Genomic DNA, 14,081 nt, shown 5'->3' with positions numbered 1-14,081 from the left:
GCTGCTCACACCATGTGTTTGCCATGAATGAGAGAGTTATTCAGTTTCATGCACAAGAGAAAGGCTTAATCAATATTCTATAGAAAAGATTCATTTCATCACAGAGTACGGTAACTGGAATTGGGACAAACATAGCAAAGCAGGGTGGAGGATGAGACAAAGAAAGGCTCCTTCTTCTTTCTTGCGCACCTATTCAGGGAATAGATGCACTGGGAATCCTGGCGTTCCCATGAACACAGTTGTTCTAGGATAGTGCTACTCTGTAGGCCAACCTCCTCATAAATGGAAGGGCAGAACTAGGACCAAGGGTTGGTTCCTCAAAGATGGAGAGTGACTGCATGCTTCACTTCATGAAAGAGCCCACCCTCCCCATCTATTCCCTTGCCTGAAGCAAAACACACCTAGGAATTTCCACTTGTGAGATGCAACTCCACTTCAGTCTCCAGAGATGGTTGTCAAGGTTAATTCTATAGTGCCCTTTTACTGGGCAATCAGTGTTTCTAATTCTTACTGATTCCCTCATGGAAGCTAGCTTTGTTATCTTTAAATATCTATCTAAAGCATTCTGATTACACTTAACTTATAAACTCTGCAGCACGTAACAAGACTTCCTATTTTCATAACTCTTCTTCAGATAATTTATTTTGCACAAAGCCTATTGTTATTCCTCTGATTATAACACCTTGAATGCTACACAATTATGATGACACAAAGACGGGGAAGGACACAATGTTATCTGAAAATTTCTTGCTAACAGAAAGAATGTAAAACATTGTATTAGGTCAAGAAAAAATCATAATAAAGATTTCAATGAGATGACAAAGGCTTTTTCAGGTGATACGACTCTTAACACTATATTATTTTTAGAACATTATGCACAATTCTAAAGCATCTAAACAAACAGAACCTGAAATACAATACACAGACATCAGGGAATAACTAGAGCTGTACAAATATGCTGAAGTTCAAACTGAAATATGTTTCTATATGTTATGCGTCAGAACCATTTGCACACTCTGAAGCTGAGATCTGACTAAACCTGTTCTTTCAGTGGTTTGATTTTGTTGTGAATCCACAGACAAGGTTCAGCTTCAAAAGAGTTCCTGCATATTCATAAAAGTTCTCACAAGTGATGTGAAACTGCTGGTACAATTAAAAAACGTCATGCAATATGACTGAGGTTATCTGGATCAAATTCCATATATACAATTAACACAATATCTAGGTTACAAGATATTTATATAGAGTATATATTAAAAAATCAGTAACACACTGCAAACACAACGAAACTTCTAATGAACCAGTGGTTGTTTATGACTTTTTCATGGCTTCACTAATGACAGTGTTTCATTTCATCATAAAAATGCTTCTATCTGTATTCAAACTGCTTGCTAATATATACACATACCATTAATCCATTTGGCTTCTGGATTATGAACTATGAACTCTTTTTTGAAGAGATCTTCTAAAGACAATCTGGTTTCTGATGAATTTGTAAGCTCATCTAAAAAGAAACAAACGAAGCACCAGGTTACACATTTTAAAAAAAACTGATATATTACATGTAATTATCGTAAAATTGTTGGGATTTTAGGGGCAAATCCTACAGCTCAAAAACAAGTAAGACTCCTAGTGAAGTCTGTAATAATAATGCCTACTTCTTACTTACATAGCCCTTTTTATCAAGACATGGCTCATCATTTTACAAAGGAGATAAATATCATTATTTCCATATTCCCCAGGGAAAACTGAGGCACAGGGGGGTGAAGTAACTTGCCCAAGGTCACCCAGCAGGCCAATGGCAGAGCTGGAAATAGAATGTAGATCTTGAGTCCCAGTCAAGTGCTCTTGCCACCAGGACACACTGACACCCCAATTCAATGAGTGAGTATTTCCTATATGCATAGCGAAGGATTAGGGGTATAATGATTACACGTTCTTTCACGCAGACTAATAAAAAACGATTTTTTCAGACTGGAATAATACTGATCTATAGAAAATCAGCAGTTTAGACCAAATCTTACCTTCCATACATCCTAAGGGGAGAGGGAAAAGAAACCCAATATCCTATCTTAACACAAGTTGCTATGGCCATGAGCCAGTTTCAAATAGAGATCATGTCTCTCAGTCCCATTAACCATAATATGTCACAAGAATAAGAGAATGATATTAACCTTTTCCAATATTATTTCTGTTTAACGGTAACCACAAGATTCATATGTAAAAATAATCTGAATAGCCAAATATACCCCTCCCACCCCACCCCTGCGCTGTCAGATCTTGGTAGATATGAGCGATGGAATGATGGGTTACAGAACTACATGTGGCACATTTTCTAGGAATACTGTGACCTCCATTAGTAAGTCCACATTTGCCAAGAGATTCCATGCAGTTACTTCACATGTTAAGCAAAAAGGGAGAGTGTGGCATCTCAGAAGTTACTAAATGGTAGTGAATGCTGATATATGTATTTTTTTAAATGTCGACCCCTGCAGTCACTTCCTTACTTCCAGAAAGGAAACACCAGTAAATTCTCATTTTCTTGTGCTGAAACATCATTTATGGAAATACCTGGTACTTCCAGAAATCTCATTTTTTTAAAAAAAAGGTAATTAGGTAAATGGACATGAGATTAAAAGGTATTGCTAACTGAAAGTCATTATTGCTTGTCAGGACACAAATCTCCAATTATATTTATCTTACATGTCCTAGATGACTCGCTGCTTTAGATAAACTTATAAGCATAACATATGAAAGAACTCATTGCTAACAGAATATCAAGTATATATTATATATGCACAGTATCATTATTAGCCAAACTACCATTAGAGTACAGCAATTCTCCTCTATGGCACTGGGTTTTGTCTTCCTACATAAACTGACTCCCCTCTGTCTGAAAGTCCCTTTTCTGTTGGGTTCAAATTTTGGCTTTGCATATTTCTGCTGATAAATATTTTCAGTAACTTAGGACAGAAAGTCTAGAATCACAACAGTGAAGCAGTAGACCCTTCCTTCTCCCTTTGGTTCACGGATACATTCCCTGACTCCAATAGAGAAAAAAGAAATCTGCTTTCCAGCAGAAACATTCTATACAGGGGCGGCTCCAGGCCCCAGCACGCCAAGTGCATGCTTGGGGCGGCAAGCCATGGGGGGTGCTCTGCTGGTCGCCACGAGGGCGGCAGGCAGGTTGTCTTCGGTGGCTTGCCTGCAGAGGGTCCACTGGTCCTGCGGCTTCGGAGGACCTCCTGCAGGCATGCCTGTGGCAGGTCCGCTGCCTGCGGAGGGTCTGCTGGTCCCGCGGCTTCGGAGGAAGCCGCGGGATCAGCAGACCCTCCGCAAGTAAGCCGCCAAAGGCAGCCTGCCTGCCATGCTTGGGGCGGCAAAATGCCTAGAGCCGCTCCTGATCCCATAATTCACTCAGGGTGCAATCCTGGTCCCATTGAAGAGAATAGGAGCTTTCCTATTACCATTACTCTTGAAGAGTACAGGCGGGTTCTAAGTCTATTGAAATCAACCACTCTCCCCCAGCCCCAAAAATAAAGATCTATGCTTCTCTTAAATTTTGTCAATACCACTTGCTTCAGCCACTTCTCTCAGTAGTATCCACAGCCTACTTGCTGTCTTCAGGAAATGACATCTTCCCCCCCAGCTTCCTCTTAAACTTATCCTTAACCAAATTCAGAGTGAGACCTCTCATTATGCCATCCTTTTGTAATCTATACAGGGTCTTTCCTCAAGGTCTCAGTCAGTACGAACCCTTAAAATACTTACTCTAATCAACTCTCCTCTCACTCTTCCTTTTTTCAAGGCTAACCATGTTCCACTCAAAACCTTTTCTGACAAAACAGACCTCCTAATCCCCAAATAAGACTTGTTGACTTCTTGTGTACCTTCCCAAGAATAAGCTTTTTTAAAATTCAGAGCCCAGTACTGGACACAGTGTTCCAAGTGTAGTCTTACAAGGGCTTTACAGAGTAGAACTATTATCTGTCTTGATTTATACCTAATCCCCATTTATACACCACGGAACCTTATTAGCCTTTCTTGCTGCTGATCCCACATACTGAGTCTCTACCTTCAAACTCCTGCATACAATTACCGTAGCCTCTCCCCACCTCAGCTTCCATTAATACATTATTTAAGGTATTTTTTGTTAACATTTCTCCCTTCAGAAGCACTTATTACTTGCACTTATTACCATCAAATTCCACTGTGCTTAATTTCTTTCGCAGTTTAGCAGCATTCTCCTCAGTGCTTGTGACCCTGTGTTTCTGTGATCACCTGCAAATTTGGACACCATACATCTCATTCTCATTTCTGAATCATTTAGATAAAAATTAAATAGAACTGGCGCTGTGAAACTCACTTGCAGCCTTCAAAAACGGTTACCTTCCATTTATTATGACCCTATGTAACCTGCTAGTTTGCCAACTTCCAATCCAGATCACCAATTTTATTATGACACCAGATCTTTTTTTGCATAACTCACTAGTTTTCTCTGAGAGACTTAATTAAATGCCTTATTAAAATCATTAAAAATTCACCGGACAGTATATGGAAAGGATACCCAAAAAGACAGCTGCATCCTCTTTTCTCAGCATTCTGACAATTCATACACTTGCCAAGTAGTTTTTGTTATAAATTGAATTTTATAATTTTAAATTGAATTTAGCATTTCTAAGCATTGTTTATAACCATCTAGTTTAGGAAAATAGACATCTTTCAACAACTATACTGCATAATGTTTGAAGAACAAAACTCCTCTAATGCTAAGATGGTATTTAAATAAAACCAAATTTATGATCTTTTAGTCTAGGTGTCCACTCTGTCAACGTCTTAAATTATATAATTTTTTTAGCCACCAACAGATTCAGAAATACTCTTTTAAATTCCAAAAATGCTCAGTTAATTCATGGAAAGCTTACATGATGAGCAGCTCGTCTATCAGAAGGCTATAATTCATATTTTTAGTTTAAATATGAATTCGTATGCATACCATATAGCATATTTTCCGTCTGTTGTTAAAGATTCTCTTTTCCCCCTTAATGTTTATTATTACATTGCAGAATAGTCTACCATCTCTTTTCCATTCCCATTTTAAATTGTATTGAGTTATAATTGAAGGGCTAACATTTTCCAGGTCCCCAACTAACTTGATAGATTTTTGTATTTCTAGTTTAATACATATTCAACTAGAAACATAAAAAACTATACATATATTATGTAGATTATATATATTTTGTAGATTACTGGAGTCAGAGTTGAATTCAAGTATTAAAAGATAAAAGGGTTATATTTTTAAACTGTGCAGTAAACTGACAGCTGAACTGCTTAACAATTGGTGCACATTAGTACACAGCTAACTTCATTTCTTAGTAAGTTAAAGACTGAAAAGCAGAAATCAAGTAGAGTAGATTTGCACTAATAGATAAGAAAATGCTTTTGCAAATTAGCAAGTAAATGAACAGACAATAACAAAGGAAGAATAGCACGTCACAAAATTTACTTTGTACAGTTATTTCATAAAACTAGTTTAGCTGTAATCATTTAATTTAATACTTCACATTTTAGATGAATAATTATTCTATTCTACTTTGAGAAAACAAATTATGTCTTGGTAATACGAGACCTAAGAATATCATCTTGCTTTTAAATATTGGCTGAGAAGTGGAGAGACCCCACTGGTTTATTGTGCATAACTTCCTGGGTGTATGGATGTGTAAATTGGGAATTAGTGACGTTCTACTGTAATTATTATGAATGAAAGAGGGCGAATAGATTGATTAAAGGTAGGTAGTGATCAAAAGTGGTTCCTAATTTACATGTCAATGATGGCCTATAGGAAATAAATTAATGGCCTAGATCTAGTTGTTAGTGTGCAGATGTCCACATTAGAAAAACAACCTTTGCCGCCACTTCTGATAGTTGAAGAAATGAAGTTAAAGAATCCACAAGGAGGGAAAGATCCAACCTCACAACAGATAATAATCCAAATTTACCCTCTTCAAAGTGGGGGGGGGCAGACTTTATGTAAACAATAATAGAACATAAACCTGAACTTAAAAGTTCTCCACAAAATTGGCTGATTCTAGTGTTTCCCTCTGCTCAGCCCCTAGTTTCCTCTGCCTCAAGAGACACTCCAAATCCAATTATAACTAGCTGGAGCGGAGTTCACCAGTCAGTATGACCCAGTGGTAAACACTCTACTTCTCTATACACTGTTTAAGTACCTGACATCAATATGTCTCAACATAAGAGCCCTGCATTGCCACATAGGATCTTGGAGTCTGCCAACTTATTTCAAACAATACAGCGGCCTGGAGGCAGAACTACTGACATTCTTAGGGAGGAGTAAACCCTTCAGAGTGTCGGAGGTAGAATGGTAGTACAATGAGGAAGTCTCCATGGCCCTTATTGTACCTGTTCATCACACAGAAGCTTTCAGTGTCCAGTAAATCCAATCTAGCATTGGGAGAGGAAAGACAACAAGAATCCTCCGATGAGACCAATAACATGCAACATATTGCAAAACTTAAGGAATAAGGTGGGATAATTATTAGTTTCATGTGAAGAACTAATCTCAGAAATTTTACTTGAGGGTGATTTTTTTTTTAAAGTGACAGAGCCAAAGAGAATTTCAAATGTTTGAGGTGAAATAAAACAACATAAGGGTAATAGAAATCTGTACGATGTTGACTGAGAAACAGCTCTCCAATTGTGCACTATACTTTACTTCATGGGTTTAAACAAACAAACAAACAGTGTAAAGGGGAAAAAAGATTATATTGTTTACAAGTTTGGACCCAAGATAATTTCCTTTTCTCTTCCTCTATTTTCAGGTCTCTTTCCCAAAGATAACTGACAACTCTAAGGATGAAAAGCACTGGCTTCATATCTGATTTGTGCACAGGCAGGTCAGACTGGTTCCCTGGAGCCTCAGCTCTCCCACACTCAATTTCTTCTCCATCTCCAGGAAGCATAACCTTGTGGTCCGGTACTTCCAGGCAGTGCATAGCCCCATGGCCACTTTGCACAGCCCCGTGAACATGCTAATCTGCTGCAGAAGCAGAGAGACAGTGTGACTCTTAACCTTAAGATCTTGCACTTAACTACAAGGTAGACAGTCAGTTTCAGCTTGTGTTTGTGAATCCTCATTCTAAACTACACAGAAAAGTTCAGTGGGAGATGACATACTCCAGTATCATGGAATAGGGCCTGACTTCCATTCCCACCTCTGTCACTGACCAGCTGTGTGACCTTGGGGGAGTCATATCAACTCTGTGTCTCCATTTTCCCATCTGTAAACTGGGGATAATAATGTTTTTATAAAGCACTTTGATATATATGGATGAAAAGCACTATATACAAGCAAAATATTATCATCACTACATGGAACAACTTACATTCCTTAGTATTAGCTTAAGAAAAATAACCTAAACCCAGTCGACAGTACCAGAATAAACATATAGTACAGGTCTGGTACAGTATCTAGCAAGCTATGATTCTTTTCCTCCTCCATGATCTTAATATTATGGTATTTGGAATTTAACACAAATGCTATAAGACGACTCTTGGAAAAATTAGGAATCAGTGGAGATTCATAGTATGAGCAAGCAACATAAAATGAACAAGTTCCTGCACTTTTCTATAGTTGTATTTTTTACTTCTTCAGTCTGATTCTGTTTTAACAATAGGTAAGATATCACCAGTTCTGCTTGTATGCCTCATTATCAATATAATGAATATCTGCTCCAATGAGTTCTACAAATTCAAGTTTTATTTCATGTCATAATAAAAATCCTTGAAATTTGTGTTAATTTTTCTTTGATTTTAACACTGCTTATATCTTTTACAAAAGAAAATGAAAAGGCAATGTCTCTATTAATGTCAAGGTGGGCGAGGTACTATCTTTTATTAGACCAATTTCTGTTTGTGAAAGAGAGAAGCTTTTTAGCTTACACAGAGCTCTTCTTTTTATTATTTGTATTAATGTCATTATTTGTATGGAACTAATGTCCCAAATTCTTATGACAAATAACTTATCTCACTCAACATTTGTTCTTCTCTTGGAAACAATAAGTAGGATTTGAATAACTGTTTGAAGCTTTAGAAATACACAGAATGTATTGTTGTGACACCTGTTTAGTTCTAGGTACTTGGCAGGAAATTATGTGCCCCACAATGCAATTAAATGTGCTACTTACCTGCAAGCAAAAGCTATTATTTCTGTTAAACACAGCAATATGCAGTACTAGACTTAGCCATACCTAGACAACATTACAAATGATAATGAGAAAACGTTAAAAACTAGCCGTGAGATGCACATTGTGAGGAAAACAAGTTCTGCCAAAGATATGCACAAGGTTATATGAACTCAGCAGATGGGTAAGGTAAAATCCAGATTGACCACATGATTATTAGTAAAAAGCATAGAAGATAATTGATGGATGTTAAAGTCTACAGAAGTGTCAAGCTTGGCAGTGATCATGAACAACTAATGGGAAAGGTTAAGTTATCGTGCAAAGCAAAGATGGGTGCAGCTGGAGACAGATTTGATCTTGATAAGTCAAAGGATAGCTCTGTGAGGGAGGCATACAAGATGATGCTTGGAGGGCATTTCAGGCCATTATTTTATGATGAAGAAATGTCACTATAGAACAGATGGGAAATATTATAGCAAGCAGTACAAAATACAGTGGAGGAAGTTATTGGAAGGCATAAGTAAAACATGGGAAATCTGGACAACAATGAAACAAGAACATTACAAGAAAAGTGTAAACAAGGCAAGACTGCTAGGAGAGAGGAAGTAAAAGTGTGCAAAGCAGTGAAGACTGAACAAGCAAAAGTGCTGGAAAGAAGAGGCTCAACAACTACAAGAGGCATCAAGAAAACAAGACATCAGAACAATATAAAAAATGGTTAAGCTGTATGGACACATAGTCAGGCCAATGATGCAAGTCATAAGAAAGGCTACGCGTGAACTGACAACAAATGCCAAAGAGGTGCTGGAAATATGGAAGGAGCATTTTAACAAAGTGCTGAAGCCTGTATTTCATCCAGATGCAAGCATTCTAGATGAACAGGGCAGTTTGCAGTGTAGAATGGCTACCAGCATGGAACCACCATCAGAAGAAGAAACAAAAAGAGAAGTAAGACAGCTAAAAATGGGATATCTACAGGATTAGACAATATAACAGCTAAACTTCTAACAGCTGGCAGGTCAAGCAATATTCAAAGCATTTGGAAAAAATATATCATAGGGTATGGGAACAAAAGGAGATACCAATGACTGGCTAAAGGCAATAGTTGTACCAATTCAGAAAAAAAGGGATCCTACCAATGTGAATAATTATACAACCATAAGATTATTATAAATATTGGGAAAGCTATTGTCAACAGATTAAGGCCATTTTTAGAAGAAGCAGTAGGTAAGATTTTGTGCAGCTTCAGACAAGACTAGGAGTACTTGTGGCACCTTAGTGACTAACAAATTTATTTGGGCATAAGCTTTCTTGGGCGAAAGCCCACTTCATCAGATGAATGGAGTGGAAAATACAGTAGATAGATAGATAGATAGATAGATAGATAGATAGATAGATAGATAGATAGATAGATAGATAGGGGTTGCCTTACCAACTCTAATGAGATAAATCAATTAACGTGGGCTATTATCAGCAGGAGGAGAAATCACCAGACTAGGAGATTCATGCTCTGACAGTTGATAGAAAAAAGGGACAATGGAGATTTAAGATGTTTGCTGTTTTCATCAACTACATGAAGGGATTCGATTCACTTTGGAGGAAAACATTATGGAAAGCCACAAAATCACATGGTTTACTATACAGGATAACTGCAATTATAAAACTGTACAAATCCTCTAGTACTGTCAGAATTGATGGAAAATTAAGAAACAGGTTAAAGTAAAAGTTTGCTGTAAAATAAGCAGCAAAGAGTCCTGTGGCACCTAATAGACTAACAGACATATTGGAGCATGAGCTTTCACGGGTGAAAACCCACTTCGTCAGATGCATAAAATAAGGTGGCTTATATTAGAAAAGGGAAAACAGACCAAGCGTTGAAATGCAGCAGCAAAGAAGTCATAGAATAAGTACAATTTTATGTATATCTAGGAAGCTTAACCAGTTCCACCAAGGATGAGATTAAAAGATGTTCTTTAGATACAATTGCTACACAGAATTTGGTTTTTATCCATCCATAATTTCACCATTACATTTCATACCAAAGTGAAAATGTATCAGACCAGTGTACTTAACAGCATTACTCTCTGGTCTGAAAGCAACTGCATTAAATGAAACAGACATCAGAAGGCTGTAACAATGACAGTTCTTTGGAAGGTAAAATCATTCTTTCTTTACATGTTAAGGCAAATGAAGTTCAAAGAAGAGTAGGATGTGAAATCAGGGTACAGGACTGGCTGCAAATGAAATGATTCAGAATGCCGGGACACTGCAGAAGACAAGGAGATGATAGGATGCTAAAAAAAAAACAACAACAAAAAAACAACATTCATGTAACCAAAGTCAGTCAGACTTAGAGGCCAACCGCCAACTCAATGGGGGGATGTGGTATGCAGGGACATGACCAGGCTGGACTTCATGGAGGAACAAGCCACGGACAGAAATGAATGGTGACACTGTACTGCTCCCTGTGTCCGTTAAGATGCTTTGAGATGAGAAGAAAAAGTTTATAAAGTACTCTTCATCTTTAAAGTAGTTTGCTCAGACTAGTGGTATTAGAAACTGGAAGCAATATATTCTGAATGATCCTGAGAGAACATGAAACTTAACTCTAAATTCTGCACTAAACATATTAATTCCTATCAAGTGTATTTCACAGGAAGATTTTTACAAAATCTGTGCTTTGGATGATTATGTTAGTTGTTTTAAAGAAGTCTCATCCATGTCTTCTTGGGTAGGTGGTTTACAGGAGACACCCTACCATGACATCACCCTTGTTTTCTATCCCATATATCTTACCCAGGGACTTTCAGCAGGTCTGCCTCCCACTTCTACCCCTACCTCAGTGCAAACATATACATGTTTTATATATAAGGAAACACCTCCTCCCTTTTCTTCCTGCCTGTCCTTTCTGAGCACTTCTATACCAATATTTCAGTTGTGAATTATCCCACCATATTTTTGTGACGCCAATTATATTTGTGATTGTTCACTAGTATTTTTAGTTCTGCCAGTTTATTCCTCATACTCCTTGCACTAGTATACAGACATCTAAGACGATTATTAGATTTCTGCTCTATATTCCTTCTTTGTCCATGCTGCAATTTCCCATGTTCCCCATAAATTCCTACCCTTCACCCAGATTTCCATGTTTTGGACTTATCTGTGGGCATTTGTCTCCTGCCCCATCAAACCTAGTTTAAAGCCCGCCTCACTAGGTTAGCCAGTCTGTATCTGAAAATACTCTTCCCCATCCTTGAAAGGTGGACCCCATCTCTACTTGGAACAGGACCCCATGGTCAAGGAAGCCAAAACCCTATTGGCAACAGTATTTGTGCAGCCATACAGTCACCTCCAGAATATGTCTCTCTCTGCCGGGAGCCCTACTCTTGACTGGAAGGATCAAAGAGAACACCACCTGCGCCCCCAACTCTTTCACCCTTACTCCAAGAGTCCTATAGTCACTTCTGATCTGCTCAGAGTCATATCTTTCAGTATCATTATTGCCCACTTGAGTGAGCAGCATGGGGTAATAGTCTGAGGGCCAAATGATCCTCAGCAATCCTTCCATAACATCTCAGATATGGGCCCCAGCAAGCACCACATCTCCAGGGATGCCAGCTCAGGCCCTCTTCCCCATTTAGAAGGGAGTCACTAACTACCATCACCCATCATTTTCTCTTGAGCCTGGTGGCCACAAGCCTCCCAGCTTTAGGTGTACATAGTGGATATCTCCATAATCAGGGAAAGCAGCACAGTCTAGCACTCCAGCATGCTCTGTTCAGCCACCTTTCCTCCCAAATGGTAGCCTCGTCTTCTTTGCTCCTTTCCCAGACAATCTGGCCACCTCCCTGTCTGAGAAGCAGCTATAAGCTTCTGTGCCTGCTATCAGTCAGCCCATTCTCTGCCTACTTTATAGCCCGTTTCCAGTGGCCAGATAATCTTTTTACTTGCCCAGATAGCACCTCTACTTGTCCCTTGGTTATGAGCTATAGGAATTTTTCACAGCCTGTTTACGCTTTCTTCCAGCTCCATAGTGTGTAAATTACATCAACACAACCACAAGCTAAGGGAGACTAACAGGGCTGTTACAGGTCTACCTTAAATTTGGTCCACCATCTCTAAGCTTTTCAGTGTGATGATTCAATTAGTGCTGAATTAACCTAAAACTCAAGTACTAAAATATGCAGATGAATTTGTAATATCTAATTATTGATTATATACATATTGATTCATAAACTATACTAGATAATTATACAAAAAATATACAAATGTAACTGAGTGAAAATTAATCAGGAAAATATATAGCTTCATCAATGGTTTGCAAATTCCAAGGCTATGCAACTTAAAAAGCACATTCAAATACAAACCAAATGAATAACATTTCCAATACAGAATATTTTCAGACCAATATTTACCACTGATATATGCTTCTCAGTTCACTTATTTTAAATAACTTCTGTTTGATTGGGAGAAATCAATGAGATTTTTCTTTTCTCTGCAACATATGTTGCCTTCTATCTGGGCTTCTATCCCTTTTTAAATGTTTGCTGTCCCAACAGAAAAAGGAATTCCTCTAAAAATATTTCTTGAATAAATTAGAATAAAGAAAACTTACAGCAAAACCAAACCAAACCATACATTGTCCAGGATGTGATTAATAGGCATATTAACATTATTTTTGCAAATCAGTTGTTAAATAAATAGATTCAGTTCTCTCTGATTTATTGTGTGTATATGACAGTGAGAGATACATACACACTGATGTGGCTGGGTATAAACATTTCATGTTCAGTATTAGCACATTTTAAACCAAGTATCAGAGAGGTAGCCATGTTAGTCTGGATCTGTAAAAGATTTACATTTTAAACCAAGTTTTCTGTATCTACCAAGGGATCCGAAAATACACTAGGAGGCAACCACACATAACTTTAATTAATTTCACATATACTGAAGCCAAGGGGGATTTTGACTTTGCACCAATTAGGTCATTCTGTGTCTGCTTTGGATACTGAAATTCAAGTAGTCAGAAGTAAAACGTGCAAAGAGAAGAGTTGTTACACTTATAAGTCATTTTCAAGATTACATTGTGAATCAAAATATCTTCAGTAAGAGATTACATTTTATATTATATATATACAGAAAGAGAGACAGAGAGAGAGAGAGAGAGAGATTACCTGGGGTTAAAAGAATGACAGACATAGTGATGAGTGAACACACAACTAGAATCACCAGCAGCGCAATTGCAATTCCCTTCCAATTCCTCTGCGGAGGGCTGTTACTTCCAAGCTCCTACAGAGATTAAAAAAAACATTTCATAATTACATATAATCCCAGAAAAATTTATTAATACAAGAAATGATTCTGCAGATTGTTATAATCACACTATATGTGAGCTGATTATCATCCGTCTCCTCTCTGTAGTTCATTTAATTCTTCAAAAGTACATAATTCCTAGATCTTTTTAATAGAGATGTCTTTTTAAACCAATTTTATTTCCCTAAGAGACAATCAAATTGACCTTATACAAGCTGTCCAAAATATGACTGGTGTTAATGTGTGCTGAACATAAACTTCAGGACAATATCAACTGGCACTTTTACAAGATAATTACAGAAATAAAGTGTGGCAATTTACTGTAATTCTACCTAAAGTGGTATGGACCATAAAGGTTTAAATACACAAGCTTTTAATGTATAATGTTAAACTTCTTATTTGTAATGAAAAACAATTACAAAACTGCCAAAGGCTGAAAGTATTGCTTCTTAAACTGTATCAGAGGGGTAGCCGTGTTAGTCTGGATCTGTCAAAGCAGCAGAGAATCCTGTGGCACCTTATAGACTAACAGAAGTTTTGGAGCGTGAGCTTTCGTGGGTGAATACC

The 14,081-nt window shown here is 37.6% G+C and overlaps 1 protein-coding gene across 1 annotated transcript in view; it reads right to left on the bottom strand.

Annotated features, from left to right (window-relative positions):
* DPP10 (dipeptidyl peptidase like 10) overlaps positions 1–14,081 on the bottom strand; it is a 442,364-nt gene that overhangs the window by 326,794 nt on the left and 101,489 nt on the right. Inside the window, exons 2-3 of the mRNA XM_075069831.1 lie at positions 13,376–13,490; positions 1,409–1,504 (exon numbers count right to left, since the gene is read on the bottom strand). Coding sequence (XP_074925932.1) covers positions 1,409–1,504; positions 13,376–13,490 — 211 coding nt within the window. The remainder of the gene's footprint in view (positions 1–1,408; positions 1,505–13,375; positions 13,491–14,081) is intronic.

The sequence above is a fragment of the Chelonoidis abingdonii genome, chromosome 10 (assembly GCF_003597395.2).
Source record: "Chelonoidis abingdonii isolate Lonesome George chromosome 10, CheloAbing_2.0, whole genome shotgun sequence".
Lineage (NCBI taxonomy): Eukaryota > Metazoa > Chordata > Testudines > Testudinidae > Chelonoidis > Chelonoidis abingdonii.
This window is presented reverse-complemented; position numbering and strand designations above follow the sequence as displayed.